Source organism: Drosophila sulfurigaster, chromosome 2L (assembly GCF_023558435.1).
Source record: "Drosophila sulfurigaster albostrigata strain 15112-1811.04 chromosome 2L, ASM2355843v2, whole genome shotgun sequence".
Lineage (NCBI taxonomy): Eukaryota > Metazoa > Arthropoda > Insecta > Diptera > Drosophilidae > Drosophila > Drosophila sulfurigaster.
In genome coordinates, this window is record NC_084881.1 from 5,787,536 (window position 1) to 5,810,098 (window position 22,563).

General features: G+C 40.1%; 4 protein-coding genes across 4 annotated transcripts; 1 reads left to right on the forward strand and 3 right to left on the reverse strand.

Annotated features, from left to right (window-relative positions):
* Positions 1 to 290: 290 nt before the first annotated feature.
* LOC133850276 (uncharacterized) lies at positions 291 to 1,564 on the reverse strand. Its single transcript, XM_062286325.1, has 4 exons — positions 1,220 to 1,564; positions 1,093 to 1,157; positions 975 to 1,034; positions 291 to 918 (listed from the first exon to the last, which is right to left on the reverse strand). The coding sequence occupies exons 1-4, from the start codon at positions 1,404 to 1,406 to the stop codon at positions 523 to 525; spliced, it is 708 nt and encodes a 235-aa protein (XP_062142309.1). The 5' UTR covers positions 1,407 to 1,564; the 3' UTR covers positions 291 to 522.
* Positions 1,565 to 1,897: 333 nt separating this feature from the next.
* LOC133840415 (uncharacterized) lies at positions 1,898 to 2,867 on the reverse strand. The gene is made up of 2 exons (XM_062272225.1): positions 2,696 to 2,867; positions 1,898 to 2,470 (listed from the first exon to the last, which is right to left on the reverse strand). Exons 1-2 carry the CDS (start codon positions 2,813 to 2,815, stop codon positions 1,946 to 1,948), a joined length of 645 nt encoding a protein of 214 aa, XP_062128209.1. The 5' UTR covers positions 2,816 to 2,867; the 3' UTR covers positions 1,898 to 1,945.
* Positions 2,868 to 3,388: 521 nt separating this feature from the next.
* On the reverse strand, positions 3,389 to 4,404 carry LOC133839083 (uncharacterized). The gene is made up of 2 exons (XM_062270415.1): positions 4,113 to 4,404; positions 3,389 to 4,045 (listed from the first exon to the last, which is right to left on the reverse strand). Exons 1-2 carry the CDS (start codon positions 4,284 to 4,286, stop codon positions 3,677 to 3,679), a joined length of 543 nt encoding a protein of 180 aa, XP_062126399.1. The 5' UTR covers positions 4,287 to 4,404; the 3' UTR covers positions 3,389 to 3,676.
* Positions 4,405 to 5,886: 1,482 nt separating this feature from the next.
* Positions 5,887 to 20,780, forward strand: LOC133839074 (tyrosine-protein kinase Dnt). Its single transcript, XM_062270406.1, has 4 exons — positions 5,887 to 6,397; positions 18,410 to 19,589; positions 19,675 to 19,971; positions 20,055 to 20,780. The coding sequence occupies exons 1-4, from the start codon at positions 6,229 to 6,231 to the stop codon at positions 20,164 to 20,166; spliced, it is 1,758 nt and encodes a 585-aa protein (XP_062126390.1). The 5' UTR covers positions 5,887 to 6,228; the 3' UTR covers positions 20,167 to 20,780.
* Positions 20,781 to 22,563: the final 1,783 nt, after the last annotated feature.

Below are 22,563 nucleotides of genomic sequence, written 5' to 3' on the forward strand. Positions count from 1 at the left end.
GTAAAAAAATGGAATTTATGGGTCATCCGCCATACAGCCCTGACTTGGCACTCAATGACATCTTTTTTTTCCCGCACATCAAGGAAAAAAGGCGTGGTCATCGATTTTTGATGTCAGAAGATGCTGTTGAAGCGTTCAAAAACCATGTTTTGGAATGCTTCGACAATTGGTTTGAGCGCATTCAAAAGTGTATAAATCTTGCTGGAGAATACTGTGAAAAACAATAAATACTTTTTTTTTTATAAATATTCGCATTTTCATTATTAGGCCAGAAATATAAATATCAACGCTCGTAAACATATTAAATGATTCAATTTAGAAATCGATGAATCTGAATTCTTGAGTAACTATTGCTGATTTTTAGTTTTAGTAAAATCTAATCTATTTTTCAATCGAGCCTATTCTAGATTCTTAGAAAGCTGATACCCTTGCTAAGTATCATCACGATGTTTATATTCTATAATTATATTAATCATTTCTATGAAAGCGTTCTATTGCGTTCTCTTTGTTTCTATAAAAGATTCATCGTTGCCAGGGCAACTCGCAGACAAAGGCCATTTGATGTTTACAATTAGCTGATCGCATAACCAGATCGGATTTCAAGAAGTCGAGGTAAACACAGTATCCATTCGGGTAACGTTTGCTTCCGCCATCTGGATCATGCTGAAGAAAGTTGGTGTAGTTCATGGGATGGAGTTCGTTGTGCCAGTAAAAGTTCTTCATGCTGAGATGGTCGAATACCTTGGCAGCCAGATTACCACGATGTCCGCCACTCCAGAAGTGCGGATGAGTGTTGGCATGGGCAGAGTGGAGCATAAAGTTGGCCAGGTTGCGCATCACCTCAGCGGATTCGATGCTCACCAATCGGGCATTGGAATCTATTGCCTCGCATGCGAATCCCGCGTGCAACCAGTCAAGCTATGAATCAGATTAGAATCCAATTAGAAATACATCGAGCTACTGACAAGACTCACCATGGCTGGCACACTATATATGCGACCCTTGTAAGACACCTTATAGTACTCATAGGTGGGCTGTGAGTTGGGAGACAATATAAATGATTTAGTTCGGGTAAATCGTAGACATACCTACTGCCTTGTTGGTAGAGAAAAAGTAGCAGCTACTTCCAATCTCAACAAAGGGTTTAATGCAACGAGCTAATTCCAAGTGTATCAAATTAGAGCAATGCCTAATTCTTGGATATACGCATTGAACTTACGTTTCCAGAAATGCATATAGATGATGGCATAGCTGGCCAGAAGTAAAAGGGCTAGCAACATAGTCTCGCAGGACTTTCCCATCTTCGACTTGAACACAACACTAAAACTGCAATTAAGCAGTTTCATCGCTTTTATAGAACTCGAATCAGTTTGAGAGTGTAATTTAAAACCGGGCAAACGTTGCATACAAACTGTGATATGACTTTCAATGGAATTGTACTCGATTCATTTGTTTGCAAATATTACAAAACTAATTATGTTTATTGGTTAGACTTTTACAATAATGTTTGGATCATAAGTAATAAATTGTATACTCTTTAGTGAGTAAGCTATGTTAATGAGCAATAACAATAACAATAATATTAATAATAACATAATATTTATTTTGTTTATATTCGTTCTTTATTCTGTTTTCGTAGTTTTGCGCATGTTCACAACGTTTTGTCTGCACACTGAAATAGCAGTGGCTGATTTTCTTTCACGAAAACTGATGAAAATATATAATATTAATGTAAATATCACTGTTTTGTAATATAATATGTTAATATCAATATTAATGCATTTATACTATTATTGAGCAGATTTGGTTCAAGTTTACCATCAATCTTAAATTTGATTTCATTTCGTTCCTCAAGCGAAACTACTTTTTACTGATTAAAAAAGAAATTAAAAATGAGACAATAATTTTGTAATGTGATTAGACAAGAGAATTTCTACTTGAGAATCTAAGCAATATCCACATTACTTTTCTCGCTGGCTTTTAACTTATGATATTGCGCACGATAATGTGAGATCATTATAATTTTCATTATAAGTTTCGTTAATATAAACAGTAGAAGAAAGAATATTGACATACTAATAATAATCGTTCCGGACTGACGAAAACAGGCCTGCGTATAATCCCAAAAGGTTGTCTTTTCACATATATAGTATTTATTATAGCCCCACGTTCGGATCATATATAATTCCGAATCTATCAGTTGTAGACTCAAATTACAATCGAGAGGAGGCGCATCGCCTGCCAGCCACTTTTTATAGGTTAAACTCTCACCCAGAGCATGCCATTTGAAGGGATACTCGCTATTGTAACTGTGACCCGATGTGGAAAAGATACTACCATTCGGATACCCTTTCGACGATACGTAGATCTGCAAGAGCATCATTTCCTCGGCCGTCTCCACAGAGACCAATTCTCCATCGTTTTGCCAACAACTTCTGCGCGCATCGAAGTAATCGAAAATGTTTTCATCCTAAATTGGATTTGATTGAATTTACTAATCAGTCATACTATATGAGGTTCGAGTCAGTGCGTTCAACTTTGACCAAAAATTTCAACATATGAAAATTAAACAAAAAACATTAATTAACAAATAACATTTATTAATGTAATGAGATAAGGTTTTGTGTTTAACTTAAGAACAAATTTCTTTGGACTTGGTGAATTTTGGTTTATTGAACTGCATTTGTTTACTTACAGTTTGACCAATGCCTATGAAATAATAACCTTCGCCCACCTTCTCATAGCTAAAGGAATTGCATATTTGTAATCCACATAATAGAAGGGTTAAGCAGCCAACAATCTTTTTGCGATTCATTTTAATTTGCACACAAGTGCGACTTTGTCTGCCTCGGACTGTAATTCAACTGAACTGCAATATAAAATGAACTCAACACTTATCATCGAGTAGAGTCCATTTGCAACACTCTGATAATCTTGTTTTTTTGTTATTATATATACATATGTATTTTGTTATTTGTTTGTACGAGTATATAAGCCAGGGGAAATTGCAAAATTTTGATACACTATTGAAGGATACCAAAAAATTCCTTGTTCAATTGTAAAGTAGAATATAAATAAAGTCCATGATCAATATTCTTCAAATGTTCTTTGTTATGAGTGCATGGCAATAAAGTGATGATCAAATAACAAATTACAAATACTACTCATTTCCCTAATATTTTTAATCACGTACTTACAGTTATATTGTAAGTGATATTGTCAAGTATAAGTATCTGAGTTCCGTTGATACTGGGGCTGATATTGTTGGCTACGATATTGTTATCTATTACTATTACTACTATTACTATTACTATTACTATTGCTCGCTACCCATAGCACTGTGGTTGGGCTTGTATGGAGCCGCGGCCATAAACATACATTTTATAAAATGAATACCGCAATGTTAGGCTTTTATTTAAAATGGGTAGCGTGTATCTCACTGCCAGGCACACTGTAGCTTTCATATTTCATTTTAAACTGTAGACAGAGTGATTCAACATTAACAGATAAGACGCGCACTTGTTATTATTATATTCCGCGAGAGTTTAGGTTTATATAAGGCGATAAGACTTCGATGGCAACATGCTGCAGCAACATGTTGCCGCAACATCTGAGAGTAGCTTGAGCAACTTCAACAACTGGTGGGTATCTGAGCAGTCTGATCTCCGCTGGGCTTTCAGTGCATCACTGTAGGCTCGTTGACGAGCAGCTGCTCGCATATGTCGACTGCGTGGGCGTGGCAGGAGGCGCTGCTCATGTAGAGCTGCCCGGACTGCAGCGTGAGCAGCATGCAGTTGAGTCCCATGCGGGGCGTCGGCTCATCCTCCAGCCAGTTGGTGTAGTTAATGGCTCGGGCGCGTCCAAAGTAATTCCAATAGAACTGCAAATCGCCGGGCCAACGATGTCCGGCGCTCCAGAATTGCGTGCCGTTCTGGAAGCCGCTCTCGTATAGATAATTGGCCAAGACGTGCATCTCGTCCTCGCTCTCGAGGCACACGCGTGACGTGCGCTTGTCCTGGTAGCAAAAGTTGCTAAACGAACTTGGCTGCAGGCAAGAGTTGCCACGTGTCAGTTGCAATTAAATCTGGTTCGCACATGCCTCGAATACTCACCAAGGGATCTTCGTCTGCAATGTAGTAACAATAATTCTGTTGCACCTTTTCGTAGGGCACCTTGCAACGCATCGCGGCCGCCAGTTGCAACAGCAGTCCAACTCCAAGGCAGATCTGCCCCAAGCGGCCTCCCAAGCGCTGCCAGCTGCCTGGCATTGTCAGCATTCTCAGCATTGCCAACAAACTGCACTACAACTAGTATTCGAGCAGTTGGCTTATCACTCGCAGCCCAACGCTTGCTCCGATAAGCCAACAACGTGAGTGTCGTGTTGCTCTAGAACTGTTTCCTAATCAGTTTTTGGTCGCTGCTACAAGGTTTTGTTTACATGCGAAATGTGCGCCGGGAACTCTTCTAACTCGCTCTCTATCTCTCACTCTCTCACTTCCTACATCAAAACTGATAAGTGATAAGTAGTACGCACATACTATATGTTATAGTAAATGTGCAAATATGTTGAATACTTGTCTATTTCTTTACGTCACTCTCAGTCTCTCCCCTTTCTCTCTCTTTCTCGATCTGCACTTCCATGATCACTTTTTAATAAAGTAAGGTATATTAATTTGCAAGAATAAAGCCAATAAATACACTTTCATGTCTAGATTTTTATAATATCTCATCTTATCATTCTACAATGAGAGGATATCGATTCGAAGTAGGTTGCAATTGGTCAAGTCAATATTTGTTTATATCAATAGTGTCATCAAAAGCAGTTTCTGATGTCAAAAACAAACTGTTACAAGTCTCTGAACTCTGCTTCTCCGCATTTGCAATTGTTGAAAACTTATAACTTTTTACGATATTGGTCTGGAATTCACTTGTTAATAATTCTTATAACTAAAAGTCGAGGGAAATTTTCAGCGGAAGTTTATATCATCACAAGAGACGCGATAAGCGGCAAACTTGATCAGCTGTGTGAGTTCTTTAAGCTCCTTAGAACTTTCGATGTTCTTTCGATGTAAAATAGCCAACACCATATAACATGGTTTACAAATTATTCTATTTAATTTTAAATCGATCTGTTTGCGGTTAAAATAGCATCATCTATTCAGTTAGTTTGAGCTTGGCATCCAGTTTAAATTTAATACGCGAATACAGCACTAAAAATAATACAATAAAAACGATTGCCTTGATATCGTCTTCCTACATATTTTCCCTTCCAAATATTGTTTCCTAATTATTTACCTAAAGGATTTTGAATTAAACTATTATTCCGATAATACTGTATTAAATTATTTAAATTTAATAAATAGTGTTTATGATTCATATTTTTCCCAGATATGTTTTGTTGATTTTAATCAAATTTCTCCTATCGATAGGATAGTCTTTATAGATTCCACAATCCACAATTCTTCGATTCCCCCTACCAGCAGAAACTATTCTACGCTACAACGTATTTGGTTTGTGGCCTTAACATTTATTTGCGCAAAACACACACCAGATGGCGCATGTATTGCCCAGCTGCTGTTTTCTCGTAAATACTGTTAACAGCTGGAGAACGACAGTGCTGTTGAACTTAAGAGAGTGGTGTCGTTTCCTTTAGCATTTAAAAATATTTTTCTGTATTAAGCTAACTGTATGACAGCGTAGTTGAAATTTCTTAATAATATGTTACTTTAAGCAAATTAAAAATGTGTTACCTTTACTGTTATTTGTGCGAACACTCTGTTTAAAAGCGGCGCGCCAAGCAAATCAGCTGTTTCAAGACTCATCGAACAGAGTGCTAACATTTTCACGCCGACTCGCTGTTACCTAAAACATTTTGCGTTAACAGGCCTGTTATTCATGAATTTTCTGTTGAAGCGTGTGGTTGTTGCGGCCGGTGTATGCGTAAAAATAAAACCAAAAAAACGAGAAAACGTACAAAAAACGCGTGTAAAATTTTCTAAGATATAAAATAAATCATTTGTGATAAGTGAAAAAATGTTTAATCGACTCGTGTGTTAACAAATTATCGCTTTTCGCTAAACCAAGCGACGCGACTGTTATTCTGCGCTGCGCTCTTCACTGTTTTCTCTGCGCGTGTGCTTTGCTTTTGTATTCGTTGCTTCGCTTGTTTACGAATTTCTGTGTGTGCTCATAAATGTGCAAAAACTAGGAAAAAAATACAATTGTTGAATGAAAATGCCAACAGCAGGCTGTCAAAAAGCAAAAAACATGTTCAATAATAGCAAAAAAATGTTTCTCGCATTGCTGACGCTGACTGCGCTGCTACTACGTGACGGCAGCGGCGTCGCAGCCCATTTAAATGTGTTTCTGAATCCTGAAGAAGTGATGCGTTTGCTTGGTAAGTTTTCTTTTCTCCCTCTCCCCCTACAGCATAGCTCAATCAAAACATTTTCCCGATAAGTCGCGCCCTTTGTTATTGATTTCTCTACCTACTATAAACAACAACAATGCAAAGCAATTGAGCAATTAGCGACGTTCCATTTGTGTCAACCAATTATGTGGCAGCTTCAATTTACAATTTACCATATAAAATTTACAATTTTGCTTCCATTGAAAATTGAAATGCTTTTCAAAATATGTAGATTTGTTTGCTTTGGCTTAATTTTAGACGCTCTCGCTCTCTCACTCTTTGCTCCACTCCTCACCCAGATTCGGTATCTCGCTCTCTCTTTCATGCATGCTGCTGATGCCGCAGGTGTTGTTAAACAGTTAAACAAATAAACAAACAACAAGCAAAAGCAGCAACAACAATACTGTTGCTGCTTCTTCTTCTTCTTCTATGTACATAACTTTCAGTTGCTTCGTTAAGAAATTTTACGCTTCGTAAAAAGAAGCAGCAGCAACAACAAAAACAACAACAAATTTACAAGCAGCATTAAATTTATTTCACTGCCAGGGAATATTTTTGAATATTTCTTGGAATTGAAATTCCTCTACCCAAAAAAAAACACACACACACAAGAGACACGCAAACGAGATGACAACGCACAGGCAACAGCAACAACAACAAGAACGACAAGAGCAACAAACACCAAGAACAACTGCATCGACTATGGAACAGGCAAAAGCAAAGGCAAAGGCGAAACGTGACTTGGAGCAGCCGCAGAACCGTAAGACGTGGAGCGGTGGAGAGGGTAAAAAAAAAAGACAAGAGCAAGAGAGGCTGCCAGAGAGAGCAAGGCATAGCCGGGAGAGGGCAACAAGAGCCAACAAAGCAGGCAATGTCGTCAGCTGTGCGTCTGTGTTCGAATGTGTGTGTGCGTGAGAGCCTTTGAGTTTTTGTTGTTGTTAGTGGGGGTGCAACTGCGCACAGTGGGCGCCAAAGGATATACACATGTTGGAGAATTTTTCAACTGATTTTATAGAATAGCGAATAAAGCATTTGTTAGCAAATAAAAATAATTGAATTTTATGTATGTCTATTTTCAAAGTAGAAAAGTAACAACGTTTATGATATTTATCCAGCATAGAATATGCTGAAATTCTCATGGGTGTATATAAATTTTCCGCAACTGCGACATCTATGCAACGCCTGCAGCTTGGCATTCGCATTTTTGGCAAGTCGAAAACTTGTGCCGCCCACTGCAAGTGATTTTATTTGCTGTAGCAGTTGTTTTTGTTTTGGCATGTTGCCTGCTTGTTAAGTTTAGATAGAAGTTTTTTCACCATTGCCATGTGTGGGAGCTGAATTCTTTTTTCTTTTTCAATCTGTCTTCTCTCTTGCTCTTTTATTTTGTTACCGCCAACGACGATGCGCATAATTTGCGTATGCATTTTCAATTTTGGGGCGTGAAATCAAATATGCAAAATATCGTATGTTTGGATTTGGATTCCGATTCGGATTTGGATGTGGATTTGGATTTGGACTGTGGGAGCAACGATTCTATGTGAAAGAGTGGTGAACGGGAACTGTGGGCGATTTAAACGCATTCCGACTTTGCTCATTTACAACGACGCTCCGCAGTTTGTTAAAAACACAGCGACTAATTAAGACTAAGTTGAAAAGTTTTCAACACTGTCTAACTCACTCTCTTCCTTATCTCTCTCTCAGCTCTTTGTCGTGCTCATGCTTTGCTTTTTTATTTTTTGATATATGCGTGCAATAAAGAAATGCGCTAGGCTATAAATCAATTAGGCAGCATAATTTGCATTTGATTTGTGTGACTTTTGGCAAAAGGGGTTGACTGCGGACCATTCCGTGGTCGCATTCATATTCAAGTTGAAATTTATCCGAGGCTTGAATAAATTTTTATTTGCATTGCATTTTTATAGGAGCAACGGGAGAGCAGCACCAACAACTCATCCCAACGGGGAGTCATTCCTCCGTCTGCCGCCTTTTGGGGTTTCATTTTAAAAGGCCTTAGTCATATGTCTGTTATATGATAAATACGATATGTGTGTATGTAGAAAAGTAGCCGGGGATATTGGGCAGGGCCAACACGATCGATCGTTGCTGTCACTTGTTAAATATTTCATTTGATTTTCTTAAATTTTCCCATTTGCTTCTTTAATTTTATGAGCCTTTTGCTGCTGTGACACGCTTTGGATATTTTATTATTTAAATTGAATTTTAATGCCATTTTATTTTGTACAATTTTCGTAGTTTTCGTTAGTGTTTTTCTTTTGACAGCTTTTTATGACTTTAACGCTTTGGAATTTTCCTTTTGTCTATTTCAAATGATTATTTTTATGGGCCCATTCTGCGCTGTTAAACTTTGTGTGCTTGGCTTTAATTTTATTGCTCATTTGCTGCCTGTTAATGAGAAGTTGAATTCAAAAAAGTTGAAAAGTTCATCGCTGGAGCTTTACGTTTCTGCCTCTTTCTTTGACAAAGGGATAGAGAATCTCCTGCTTAAAAGCTCTCAAAAGCATTCAGCTTTTAACATACGTTGCTCTCTCCCAGAAGTTCTTGAGCTCTCTCGCTCTCTCCTGTTTGCACTTGCTTGGTTTTCTGGTGGTGGTGCGAAATCTGACACGCCCACCGAGCAACGCCTGTATCTCAGCTTAAATAGTGATCGATTGGCGCAGCTGCTAAATAACAGCACAAAGCAGAACGACAACAACAACAACAACGAGTCGAATGTGTTAAATTCGCCACCAACTGTGTGAAATAAATTAAGCTCAGGCCCCCCAAACAGCTTGAATGAGGCTTGAAATATGGCTAGAGTATTCAGCGTCTTCTTTTCTTTCTTGTTCTTCGTTGTGTCGCTGGCCAATTTCCAATTTCTATAAATACGATTTGCATAAATATTGAAACCTTTTCTGTTCGTTTCGAGCAGTTTAAAGTGAACCGCGACTGAGCCGCAGAGATGGCAAACAAGCAAAAAGTATCTGAAAGATACACAACGACGATCTGCTTCTGCTACCACATTTAGCACCTAGCTTTGGCACGCTGCCTTTACGAGTATCTGTGTATCTTCTCTGTGTATCGTCTTCATAATCTGCCGTTTGGCCATAACAAGCATGCAAGCATACAATATTATCGTCTCGGGTTTATGGCTTGTTCTTCGCGCTGCTCGCCGAGATCATTTTAGCTGATACTCGTGTTGCCTTGCCAGCGCAAACAGCTTCTTTTTTCTCCTTCGCTCTTCCTCTCCCTCTCGCCCTCTGCTTCTGCTTCTCCTTCTCCATCTCCTTCTACTTATGCTTGTCGTGCTAAATGCCTTCCACGAACTGCCAACCGATCTCTGGGGGCCAAAGTTGTGTTAACGGTTTGTGCAGTGCCCACGATATGATCAGCAGATCAGCAGCAACAGCAGAGAAGCCGTTGTTTTGTTGCTCTTGTGGCATGATCTATATTTTAATTGGTCGCTTGCTGCCTGTTGCCTGGTTTGTCTGCAATCTCTACTTGTACTTCTTCTCTGGGCGCAGCTGTGAGCTTCTGTAATGAAGTGGCCATTAACTAATGAAGCTATATGGCCAATACGAGTGCTACCAACAGCCAATTTACGATGAGGATCTCGTGACACTCTATAAGCATGTCTCGCCTTACTACGTGAGACTATTAACAGACTTTTTGTTTTGTAGTCACCTTATTATGTTTTATGATCTTGCACCGTTTTTACTATTCTTACCTGATTCTAAATATTACTTAGGATTCACAATAATCTCGCACTCTCATTCATTAATCTTTGTATTTCTGGCACAAATCTCACACATCCGGTTAAGTTTAGTAATTAATTCTAATAGACGTCTCTCTTACCACCTTGACTTGCGATCATCGATGCGACAGTCGTTATCGGCTTGAGCTTTGTTTTTGTTTTCGTTTGGTCAACCGAAACGTGACTTATGGAGATTTGTCCCATCGCCATTGAAATCTCCACGATTTGATGTTCAATCCATTGATAATGCTAACCGATCATATTGTGGCCTCGTCGGCGTTATCGATTACAATTTGATGGGCATTTGACAGGTCATAAAGAGTCATTATTTTCGAGTCTTATATTACAAGCATGTGTGTGATTGGAGATTCTCATTTTGTAATGAGGCGAGGGTCGTTTTCCATTGCAGTGTGGGTTGTGACTGTCTACGTCTCTGTCTCTATCTCTGTCTCATTCTGGCCATAAACCGCCATAAACTTGACTAAGCCGAAGCTTAAACTGATTCAGTGCATGGCCTGGCCATAAAAACTATAGGTAAACAAGAACGATTATTTGAATGCGCTCTGCCGAACCATTAAATACTTTATACTCGGAATAACTATTAAATTTATTATCAGATTGTTCTGAAATATTCACCCACTAAACTATTGCTTGAAACCAAAAATCACGGCTTTAGCATTCGAAATGTGCTTGTAATTTGTTTTTTAACGACAAATACAAATTGAGTTTTGTGAAATCCTATTTGAGTTATATTTTTGTAGAAGGTAAAGGGTATTCAATCTGCATTTAAATAAATGAAAATCGCATAAACCGATTGGGCAACGGCGAATGCAAAACAAATCAAATCAAATAAACGCGAAATCGTCGATGGTAACGTTTACGTCAAAGGCTTAAAAAGCATCCGTCTGTTCCATTGACTCTGGCCATTGTAATTGCACAGAGAGCAGTCTGCAGATGGGGAGGTAGGATTGGGGTTGGGGGATGTGGTTATCAGTGCCGTTGCACAGAAGCAGCAACTTGCTACTGTCAACTGATAACCCCGTCGGGCAGGCTCCACGCATGCTGCATGTCAATAATAAATAAATTCCATTGTTTGCCTTACTGCCTGTCTCTTTATTCCATATACGATACGTATATATGTATATATTGTATGTATATATGTATATGTATATTACACACAAACCACACACTCACACATTCATATATGTAGCTTACAACGCAGTGCAAAAAGGAATAATCATATTTACATTAAACAAAAACGGTGACAAAGAGCAATGAATGAAATTTCAATGTAGCACAGTGGAGCATCATTATGTTTTTTATTCTAGTTGACTCGGGACATCAAATAATACAAACAAATATCTTTATATCAGAGACTATAAGAGATAAAGCAATATATATTTTTTCTAAAGTTTTGCCACGCCAACCTCTGACGTCACAAATTGAAACATGCAAAACGTAAATTTGAAGCTAGTTTCGATTTAAGCCACACACAATAAAAACTACATTGTTTATGATTCCTGAAAATTTGGTTTTGGTTTGGGCTTAGTGGCGTTGGCTGACATTCTATATGTATATTTTGAATGCAGTAGTTCATCGATATACCAAATACAGCCTTTGGTATATACTGTATGGTATATTTTGAATGCAGTAGTTTATCGATATACCAAATACAGCCTTCGGCATAAACTGCCTGGTATATTTTGAATGTAGGCCTACATCGATACCCAATATATACACGTTTAGTATTTTTACGGTATATTTGTAGAATATGGTTTTATTGAAAATAGGTAGCGGACATCTTACTTTCCTTCATCTTTTCTTTATCTGAAGTTACTTTAAAATAAAAAAGCTCTTTACTTTATTCAGAAATAATTTCAAATTCTACATAACTTCATTCCCAAATTTCGATTTGAAATAGTGCCAATTTTAGCCAAATTGTTGACTACGAGAGTTACACTGTGCGCATCATTCGCTGTCGAGTTTATTTCCATCATTCCTCATGAAGCAAGGCGGGGCGGGACGGGCCGTGGCTTGGCAGCTGACAACAGCGAATCCGCTCGTAAGTAACAACTGCAACTGCAACTGTAAAGGGGCATAAGAGCAGCAAGTTGCCAGTTGCAAGTTGCAAGTTGCTCTCTGTGGCAGCCACATGCATGTACACATGCATCTGCATCTGCATCTGTAAATGTATCTGTATCTGTGGCTGTTGTTATGTTTATTGAGCTGTACGAGTATGTTTATTTGGGCCATGCACTGTGGGAATTCGCCAGCCAGGCAAGGCATGCAACAAACCATGGCAACTTGCGGCAGCAACATGTAAACTAACTTGAAAGCAGCTTGAGAATGGAATACGTATACTCGGTGAAAGAATAAAATCATGCGTTTGCATTGGCATTGTTGTATGTAGCTGCGCAGTCCTCAATCTTGTGTGAAATATTTAAAAAGTTCACAATAATTTCCCTTGGTTCATCATAAATATGCTTCAAATGCAGACAAGAGAAGCAAATTGTAAAATCCTACTTTGCTTACACAACTTGTTTTATGAGTTTTCTAGTCCTCTGATCAATATTAATCTTGTTCACAAAATCAAATTAGCTTTTGGCACATTTCTTAACGAAAAGATTCGTCGATTTGTTTTCTAAACTTCAGTTGGCAGCTCTTGGGACTCAACACCAGCAGACTAGATGGCGATTAAGGTTAATTGCTATTGATTTTGAGCATTACAAACTTGGTCATAAACTTTTGTCAGCTAGTCAAAAGCGTCAAGCGAAAAATCTGAATGATTAATTTGAGCCAATTTTCAGGCATCGAGCCCAAAGGCAAACAGCGAAAAGATGAGATGAAAACAAAGCGCAAACAAAGGCAACAACCAAACACAAAACAAAAAAAAAATAATGTAAGCAAATCTGTGCCAAATGGTTGCCAAACAACTGAACAGCTGAACAACTGAAGAGGCTGGCCCTAAAAACATGGCTAATTTAGCTGGCACAAATTTGTTACAATCAAATCCGTAAACGAGTAACAAGAAACGAGAACGTTGCGCCTGCGGCTCTAAGAGCGGGAAAAACACAGAAAAACAGTAAAAGCAAAGCGAAAAATATTAGGCAAAAGCAACAACAACAACAACAATAAGAAAAGGCGCATCATTTATCATAACGACGACGTGAGACAGCAATGGGGCCCAGATCCAGCTACGTGGATACAAAAGGCGCAGATACAGATGCAAAGACCATAGATAGAGATACGTCTTGAGCTACAGCAATAGATACGGATACTTTGAGTCAAAGCTCAAAAACATGTTAAATGTTGACATGTGGTAGACGTTTTGGAGGCGGGGCTGTGTAAGCTTTTAAGCGAGATTGTTGTTGTGCGTGATAAGCCGAGTCACATTAGCCTGCCAAGCTGCCGGGAGGGTTGGAGGAGGAGATGGAGTGGGGGAATGAACCTGAGACGAGGAAGAAGCAGCTGCTGTGAAGGGCACCGAATCATTTGTTTTATTTATTTTTCGATTTGGCCAGAAAATGCAGCAACTGCAGCCAGAGTGACATATTAGCCATTAGATGGCAGATGAAAAGGTGTTATACCCACTAAAAATACATATGTGGTAAAGGGTATATCATTTGGCTAGACTTTATAAGCATGCAAACTTTATATGTTTATGTTATAATCTTTACAATGAAATGAATTCCTCTTTTACTCCACTTTCAATATCAACATCTGAGTCATGAATACCTTTTATTATATTTCCAAAGTATACAATATTCCATCAAGTAATAAACACAGACTGTTTAGATATGTTATGTACATAAAACTAGAGTTGCTTCTCGCACCTGTAATGGATATCTGTCAGTCGATCACACTGAATTTCTGATATCTTTCACGTTTTTTTATTTGGCGTGAAGCGTGGACATCATTTATCATCTATTGCAATTTGATGTGGTGCATGATAATGAAGTAAGGGCTAGATGGGAATGTTTTTCGAGTCTGAGTCTGAAACTGTGCTTGCAAAACTCCCTCTCGAGTTGGAGTTGTGTCTAAATTGAGTATTTGACTGGCTTAGTTCGCCGAGTTGACAAATGAATCGGGTTAACATATTCAGTTGGGAGTGGATGGGGGGGAAGGGCTCCGCTTTTGGGAGTATTCATACTTTGACCTCTGCTTCAGGAATCAGCAAGGCGAATCGAGAAAACTTCACGAACTGCAACGCTAATTACAAGAAAATGGGAAAATAGCGCCAAAGCCACAGCCACAATCAGAATCAGAGTCAGAGTTAGAGCTATAGTCAGAGTCAAAAGCCATAGAGCCAAAAGCCATAGAGCCAAAAACATTTTTGAGTGTCTAAAACGAGTTGGCAGCTTGGCAGTTGTCTATGTACTTGCAACTTTACTCCTTTGGCCTTAGAGTCCTCCACTGGATGTTGTGTTGTTGCCGCTTGCTGCCAGCAACAATGGTCACGACTCTTGGTTCGGTAGCAAGCTATTAAAAAAATACTGCATCAACATCAACAACAACAACAGCAACAGCAATTGCAATAACAATAACATCAGCGACAACGACAACATCATGACTGCACGCTCTGAAAATTCGACATACGATATGGATACTCCAACTCGTACTCATACTCATTCCAGCACTCGTAGTCGTATTCACATGCACCCATGGGTCCTGCCTTGCTGCTCCTGCCACAGCTGAAGCTCGAGGCACGCCCCAGCCAAGGAGTTGCATCTGATACCAACAAGTCGACAACTTAAACACTCTTCTCTCATTTAATACAATCAATAAAAATCATTTTATAGATGAAGTATGTGGTATATAGTTGGTATAAAACTGAGGCCACTAGAAGGTTTACTGGATAAATTCCTTTCAGTCTTTTTTGGATTTTGGGTGTTATCTAACTCGTTGCATATTCAAATTATTTAAAAAGTGTACTTTACTTTTATAATTATTACAATTGAATAATTATTTATCAATTGCATTGCCGTTCATTAATGTGTATGCTGAATAGAAAGTTCGCTTAAAGGAATGTACCTTAAAACTCATACAGATGACTTTACTTATGTATAGATAGATTCACTTAAGCTGCCTAAGATTTGCACAATATCCAAGTACCGCTTTGTCTAGTCCTGTCTGCTGGGACAGAGAGTATACAAATGCATAAAAACATGCAGCCAGTTATGAACATGGCACACACAAAGGTTAAAAAAAGTTCAAGAGCCGTCGAGCTGGGCACATGCAAGTGACATTTGCTCGTGACATGAAGGTAGACGGCAACGTCGACGACGACGACGTCGACGATGCCACTTCAAGAGTGCCTCGTTGGGCGCCTCTTGAGAAAGAGCCTCCAGCCTCCAGCTCATCCCTTCTGGGGAGGGTCTCTCTCGTCTCTGCCGTCTAATGTCGTTCTCTGCAAAGTGCAATAAAGCGGTAACTTTCACATGAGCTTGTGAACTGCGTCTTCTGCTTTCACCGCTCGTCCTCCCTGTTGCGCCTTCTTGTGGCAATTCAATAGATGCCACAACTCGCGCAGTCAAAGGGTCAATGGAAGCGTGCGGCTGCCCAACTTGCCCCGCGGGGAAAGCCGACAGCGGGGAATGTTGCATTTGATTAAGTCATGGGCGCTATTTTTAAACGTTAGCGAGGCATTTGTCGCAGCTAGACAACGTGCAACATGTTGCACATTCGAGAGAGGAAGTCGCCCCTACAGCTAGAGCGACGCGACATGCCCTCGGTCTGCCCTTCCCTCGCCTCTCTACTCTGCTCTCTGCCCACGTTTGCCGCCTCCTACTGTGGCCCAATGAGTCTATGGCTCTGACACAATTTATACGCGACTGTGTCGCCGCCAAGTTGAGACATTCTTCGCGGGGGCACGGACAGCACAGCACAGACAAAGTGAGAGAGGAGAGTGGGGTGAGGTGGCTGGCTGGCTGGCTGCATGCCCCCAAAGTTCTGGTCTATGTCAACCTACATGCTCACTGATTTTTATTGTTATTGCCAGTTGTCAAAGGAAGTGCGCTCCGCTTCTCTCTCTCGCTCTCTGTGCTGTCTCTCCCTTTCTCTCTCTCTGTGGCATTTCATTTTTCGTAAATTATTTCCTGTGCTTTTTTCCTATTGTCTCCTATGAACTGTCTCCGAGTGCAGTTGCAACAGCGGGCGGTTCCGAAAGAGTTGAATGCACCACACAGCGAAGGCTTTCAGATCCGCAGGTAGTTGGTTTAGCTATCAAATTATCAGTTGGCACTTTCCAAAAATGTACCAAAAACAAGTTGAGAGATGAAGTCAAGGAACACAAACCAAAATCGTTTACATATAAGATATAGATAAAGAAACAAGAATGATTTATAAGAAAACTACCTTCTTTATTCCTTGAGTTAATTACACACATTATCGAAATGGAAGTGTTTGTTTTATGAAAGCAATAACTCCCAAGGTGAGTAGTTTTATATAAAGAAATGTATATATAGAAATGAAATAATATGATCTAAATATGTTTAGTAAAAACAAAGAAATATTATATACGACAAATTGCTGGCTACCTTCTAAGTTAATGCCTTAACTAATTTAATATCAAAGTGTTTTATGATGCCACAGAATCACTGAGAGAAGCAATCTCTGAAGACAGAAATGCCACTATAAACAACATACAATTTCTGTGGAAAGAAGAGTTATTATTTTTCGTTTCATCAGATCATTATAATAATAATATTGAAATAGGCTTATGAGCAGTTCCATTAACGTGGCCTGAAGTGTGTTTGCGTGTGTGTGGTCGTTGGCGTCTTATGAGCTGAACTACATAGATTGGAAACTACCTGCACATTTCATAATCATTAACATAAACAACACAACAATCCATAACAATTCAAATCAGGGCCAGACATCTTTGGCAGCGTCTCGCATCGCAGCGCAGTCGCAGTCGCTTCATTAACTCGATTTTGGCCACCACTCGCTGGCGGTTGGGTCAAACCGCAAATAAACTCGATGCAAGAATAACAACGAGAAGAGTAACGCGAAGAAGAAAAAGAACAACAAGAGCATGAAGAGAACTAAGAACGAAGAGAATAATAACCGTCAGACGGCAGACGACAGACGGATCTGAAAGAACAAATCTCAGACATGGTCATGGCTCATTTTCTGTGTTTGTTTTTAAACCTTTTTTTTGTTTTTGGTTTTGTTTTTGTTTTTGCTGGAAACCAAATCGTGGCCTGGCGACACGAGTTGTTGCTTGTTTTGTGTTACACATAGATCTTCATACAGATATAGATAGAAATGCAGATGCAGATGCAGATACATTTTCAGATACAGATACAGAAACTGATACTGATAAACTCGAGCAATAGTTCCAAGGAATTCCCTAAACTCTAAACTCGGTCGCCCATGTTTATTTATACAATATCCAAATCCAAAAATCGTTGCCACAGTTGATGGACAAACAAAAACAAGAATCTCAACATGCCTGATGAAAATTCCATCTAGATAAATTTACATGCAAAGTGCATGAGTTTGCTCCACTTACAAAATTGTTGCTTTTGTGTTAGTTGCCTCTGCACTCTGCACTCTGCACGTGTCGTAGATGCTTTTCATATTGATATCAACTCCTTTATTATACGTACAAAGTTCGACGTGCTTTTTACTCTTTGCGGTTTTGAGAATCGCGTGATTCGCGTGTTTTTTACCCATGTTATGAATAGGTTAATAAACTTGTCAAACGCTAAACACAGCTAATATAATTGCGAGCGATAAGAAACCCACTGAAAAAAGAGGAGGTTCTTATAAAGGGGTTGCTTTTATACACCATAATAATAGCGATAATAATCGGGCGTAGAGAGAGTTAGTAAAAAAGTCAGACTTGCAGATTTATTTAGCATTCAATTAAGAAATTAAATAGAATTATATTATATACTTTAATTAAATATATGAAAATTTAGATCAACTCCATCTATCATAATTTCGCATCTGTAATTTTATAAAGTTGACCTCAGGCAATGCGAAAGTCAGAGAGAGGAGCTATCTATAAAGAGTTTATATATTTATATTTATACTTTACCATTCGACTGTGGACAAAAGAATAGACTTTTGCATTAAATTAAAAGATTTTCACGAAAATACCTGTACCTGTATGGGATAAAGTAAATTGTAAATTAGAAAATGGGAGAATTGCAGAGAATCTAATAAAGAATTATTGCTTAACACAAATTTTCTGAAATTGCATTACGACTACAATAATTTCCCTTCTTGAATTCTATTTGCAGGTGTCTCCGCCGAAGTCTACTATGTTAGGGAGGGACACATCAACAATTACGCTCTGAATTTCATTGTCCCAGTTCCAGCGAATGTCCAGGACGTGAGCTTCACGTGGCAATCGTTGGCTGGTCGCTCGCTTCCCTACAGTCTGAATGTGATGACATCGGATCAGGAGGTGGTGCCGCGACCGGCGTTGAATGTGTCGGGAATTGGTGAAATTCCCACGCACATTCAGACCTGGTCAGTGGCGCTGCGATGCAGTGGAGTGCGTGCTGCCGAGGTGGACATCACGATCAGTTTGGAAGTAATACTGAATCGGTCACTGAACAATGTCACACACTTGGTGTTTCGCCGCAGGAAGATCTGTCTGCTCAACGAGAACGAGGATGACCTCAAGCAGACGCTGGCCAATGATCAGGACGATCCTCAGTTGCTGGAGACGGTGCTGCCACCGCCCACGGGACTAATCACGCTCGTGGTTGGCGTGACTGTGGCCATGAGTGCTGTCTGCGTCCTCCTGGTGATCGCGTACTGTGTGCGAGGCGCGGCAGCCAAGCGGCAGCATCATCAGCATGGCGGTCAGCCCATGCGCACGTCTAGCTTCCAGCGTCTAAATACTCAACCTCCTTGCCAATCCTCGCTGGGTTCAGCCGCATATATGACGCCATCACTGATCGCTCCCGTTCATGCCTCATCGTTGCCCCGGAAGGTGGCTGTGTCGGTGGAGCAGCAACAGCAGCCAGAGGAGCTGCATCGTCGCATCTCTGAACTGACCGTGGAACGCTGTCGCGTACGCCTCTCGAGCCTGCTGCAGGAGGGAACCTTTGGGCGTGTCTATCGCGGCACCTACAACGATAACCAGGATGTGCTGGTGAAGACAGTGGCCCAGCACGCAAGCCAGATGCAAGTACTGTTGCTCCTGCAGGAGGGCATGCTACTCTATGGCGCCTCGCATCCCGGCATACTCTCCGTCCTGGGCGTGTCCATTGAGGATCACACGACGCCCTTTGTTCTCTATCCCGCGCTGAACAACACTCGTAATCTGAAGCTATTCCTCTTGGATCCCGCTTGTGCTCGCACTGTGACCACCATTCAGATAGTCATGATGGCCTCTCAGCTGTCCATGGCGCTGGATCATCTGCACAGCCACGGCGTGGTGCACAAGGACATTGCCACAAGGAACTGCATGTGAGTAGCACCTCACAAAATACACAACGAACAGTTCTTTATGTTACTTTTCTTCCCTCTTCTTTTACTTTTTCCCCCTGCTTAGCATTGACGATCAGCTGCGCGTAAAACTCTCCGACAGCTCGCTCTCGCGCGATCTCTTTCCAGCGGACTACAACTGCTTGGGCGACAGTGAAAATCGCCCCATCAAGTGGATGTCTCTCGAGGCGCTGCAGCACAAGCAATTTTCCGAGGCCAGCGATTCGTGGGCCTTTGGCGTGCTCATGTGGGAGCTCTGCACTTCCGCCAAGCAGCCCTATGCCGAGGTCGATCCCTTCGAGATGGAGCACTATCTGAAGGATGGTTACCGTCTAGCGCAGCCCTTCAATTGCCCCGACGAGCTGTAAGTACTTGGAACATGGAGCATGGAAGTCTATTTCATAATACTTATCTGGAATTTCTTTCTTCTCTTCTGTCTCTCTGTAGATTCACAATCATGGCCTACTGCTGGGCTCTACTGCCGGGCGAACGTCCAACCTTCGCCCAACTGCAATCCTGCCTCTCAGACTTCTATTCACAGATCACACGATACGTCTAAAAGAGAGGGGCAAAAGTGAAGTTAGCGATGCGCACTTGCAAAGTGCGTGTCTAGTCCATTGAACTCATCGAATGGCCCTCGAATTCCTCATCAACGTGAAACCGTAGTTAGCTGATGTCCCATTTAGTCTGTAAACGGATTGTTAAACTGCCAAATCATTATATATAGAGTCTCAATTGAGCGAGATTACTCAGTGTATATATAGAGAAATGAAAGCGACGATTATGTTCTAAGATCACCTCAAAGACTCACACACAAATACATATGAAGAGATATGCGACTTATAGCAGCGATTGCAGAGGTTTTTAATGCAAATTCCCCCAAGAGTTTTTTACACACACGCAAACTAACAAATCTAGCAAAAGAACCTTAAACCGAAATCAAATATAGTGATATTTATCTATACAATTATACATAATGTAGTTTACACATCTAGCATTAGGCGATTTTTAAGCATATACCATAAAAGATAAACCTACACATATTTATAAAGAACAACAAGCGCACAATAATATACATATACTATATGGGTAATAGAAATTTATATCGATTTATCGAGCACGAAGAACGGAAAAGAAAAAAACGTAATAAATTTAAAATACTAAAAAATTCAATAGAACTTGTGTTTTCTTTTTTTATGGGTATAGTTTTATTACCAATCTTTAGTGCAATTCCCTATAAATAGGCCATTAAAATCGGTGAACCCGATCACAACCTGAATCACATTTCGGCGAAAACCTTTGCTGGCAGTGCGGAAATTTATGATGTTGCCTGAAAATGTTCGAGAAGTGAAAAGGCGTAACCTTGGTTCTGACTAAGATATCCAAATACCAAGAGACGCAGAGAAAGAGAAGGAGATGGAGATAGAGAGGGAGAGCGAGTGAGAGAGACGGGACATTGTTTCGGTCACACAAATTAGCCATAAATTTTAATTTTACATGACAATGTTTTTTTTGGGCCTGGCCTGAAAGACGCTAAGAGGATAAAGTTGGTTAGCGCCTACGCCCAAAGCAAGAAGACGAATCAATTTTGCTGTGGCTGGTGTCCTTGGCCGCACACACACACACACGCACACATGGGCAGCCATTCACACAGGATAATGGCAAGATGAGCCTATATATATCTTATGTGGAAACTGCGAAAAGTGCGCTAAGTAGGTGAGGCAGTCCATATGTGTGAGTGCATGTGTATGTGTGGCTGATTCGACAACACATGTCCTGCATGTGGGTGTGTGTGTGTGTGAGTGTGTCCTTACACTTTAACAGCCATTCTCGGAGCTATATCGTAAATATTTTGACAGAATCGCTTTTGCTATTGCCTTTCGTGTTGGCCATTGTGTTTCACAGCTTTCCCTCTCTCGCTCTCTCTCTCTCTTTCCCTCTCTCTTGCTCCCTCTCTCTTTCTGTCGCAGACAGTCAGTCTTGACTCGACTCCTTGTTATTGTTGTGTCCCTGAGAGAGGGCGGCACCTGCTGCTGCCTTGCTGATGCTGCCTGCGGTAATCCTTGTGTTTGTGACTTGACCTGCTTCGTTTGCCATGGCATTTGGTTATAGCCTTAAGCGGCTTTAAAGTTACATTTACCGTTGCTGGCTGCTGGCTGCTGGCTGCCTGTTGCCTGTTGCGTTGACTTCGTCCTCGAGGAGCCGAGGAGCCAAAAGGACTCATGTGATATACGAGCCAGCAGCCATTGTAAACAGTTTGCTTAAGCACATAGTTTGTTTATACTTATTACTTGCTAATGCCCCCTAAAATATACGATATGTTTATGCATATGTGCCACACATCTGCTCTTGTGTCACTGCATGTGTGTGTGTGTGAAGTTGCAGAAAATCTGACAACATATTGATATCTATTCCATGCAGCTGACATATGTACTGCTCATATACATACACACATATACAGTGGCGTGCAAGTGTGAGTACATGTTTGCAACTACTGACTTTGGGTTCGCATAAAAAAGTTATTAGTAAAGTAAATGAGTCCAAATTTTTGTGATTATTCTTTGAATATTTATTAACAAAATCTTATACAAAATATACCAAAAAAATCTTTTTGGTTTATTTACGAAATAAAAAACAAAAAAAACTCGCATGTACTCAGTTATGCTCATTTTGAACACTTTTCACCAAACGTTTTTTTTTAATATTTGGTCCAAAGACCGATATTTGTAATTGTGATATTTATTAATTCGGTATATTTTCTAATTTATTTACGAATAGCTCTCCATTCGTGCTGGACCGTATCTTGCGCTAACTTGCTGGTACTGATTCGTAGAGTCTCATTTTCTCATTATCGACCACAAATTTTCGATCGGATTGAGATCAGGACTCTGTGCTGCCTCTTTAACTTAAAATGTTGTTTTGCGATCTTCCTTGAAGATTTTGGACATGTGTTTTG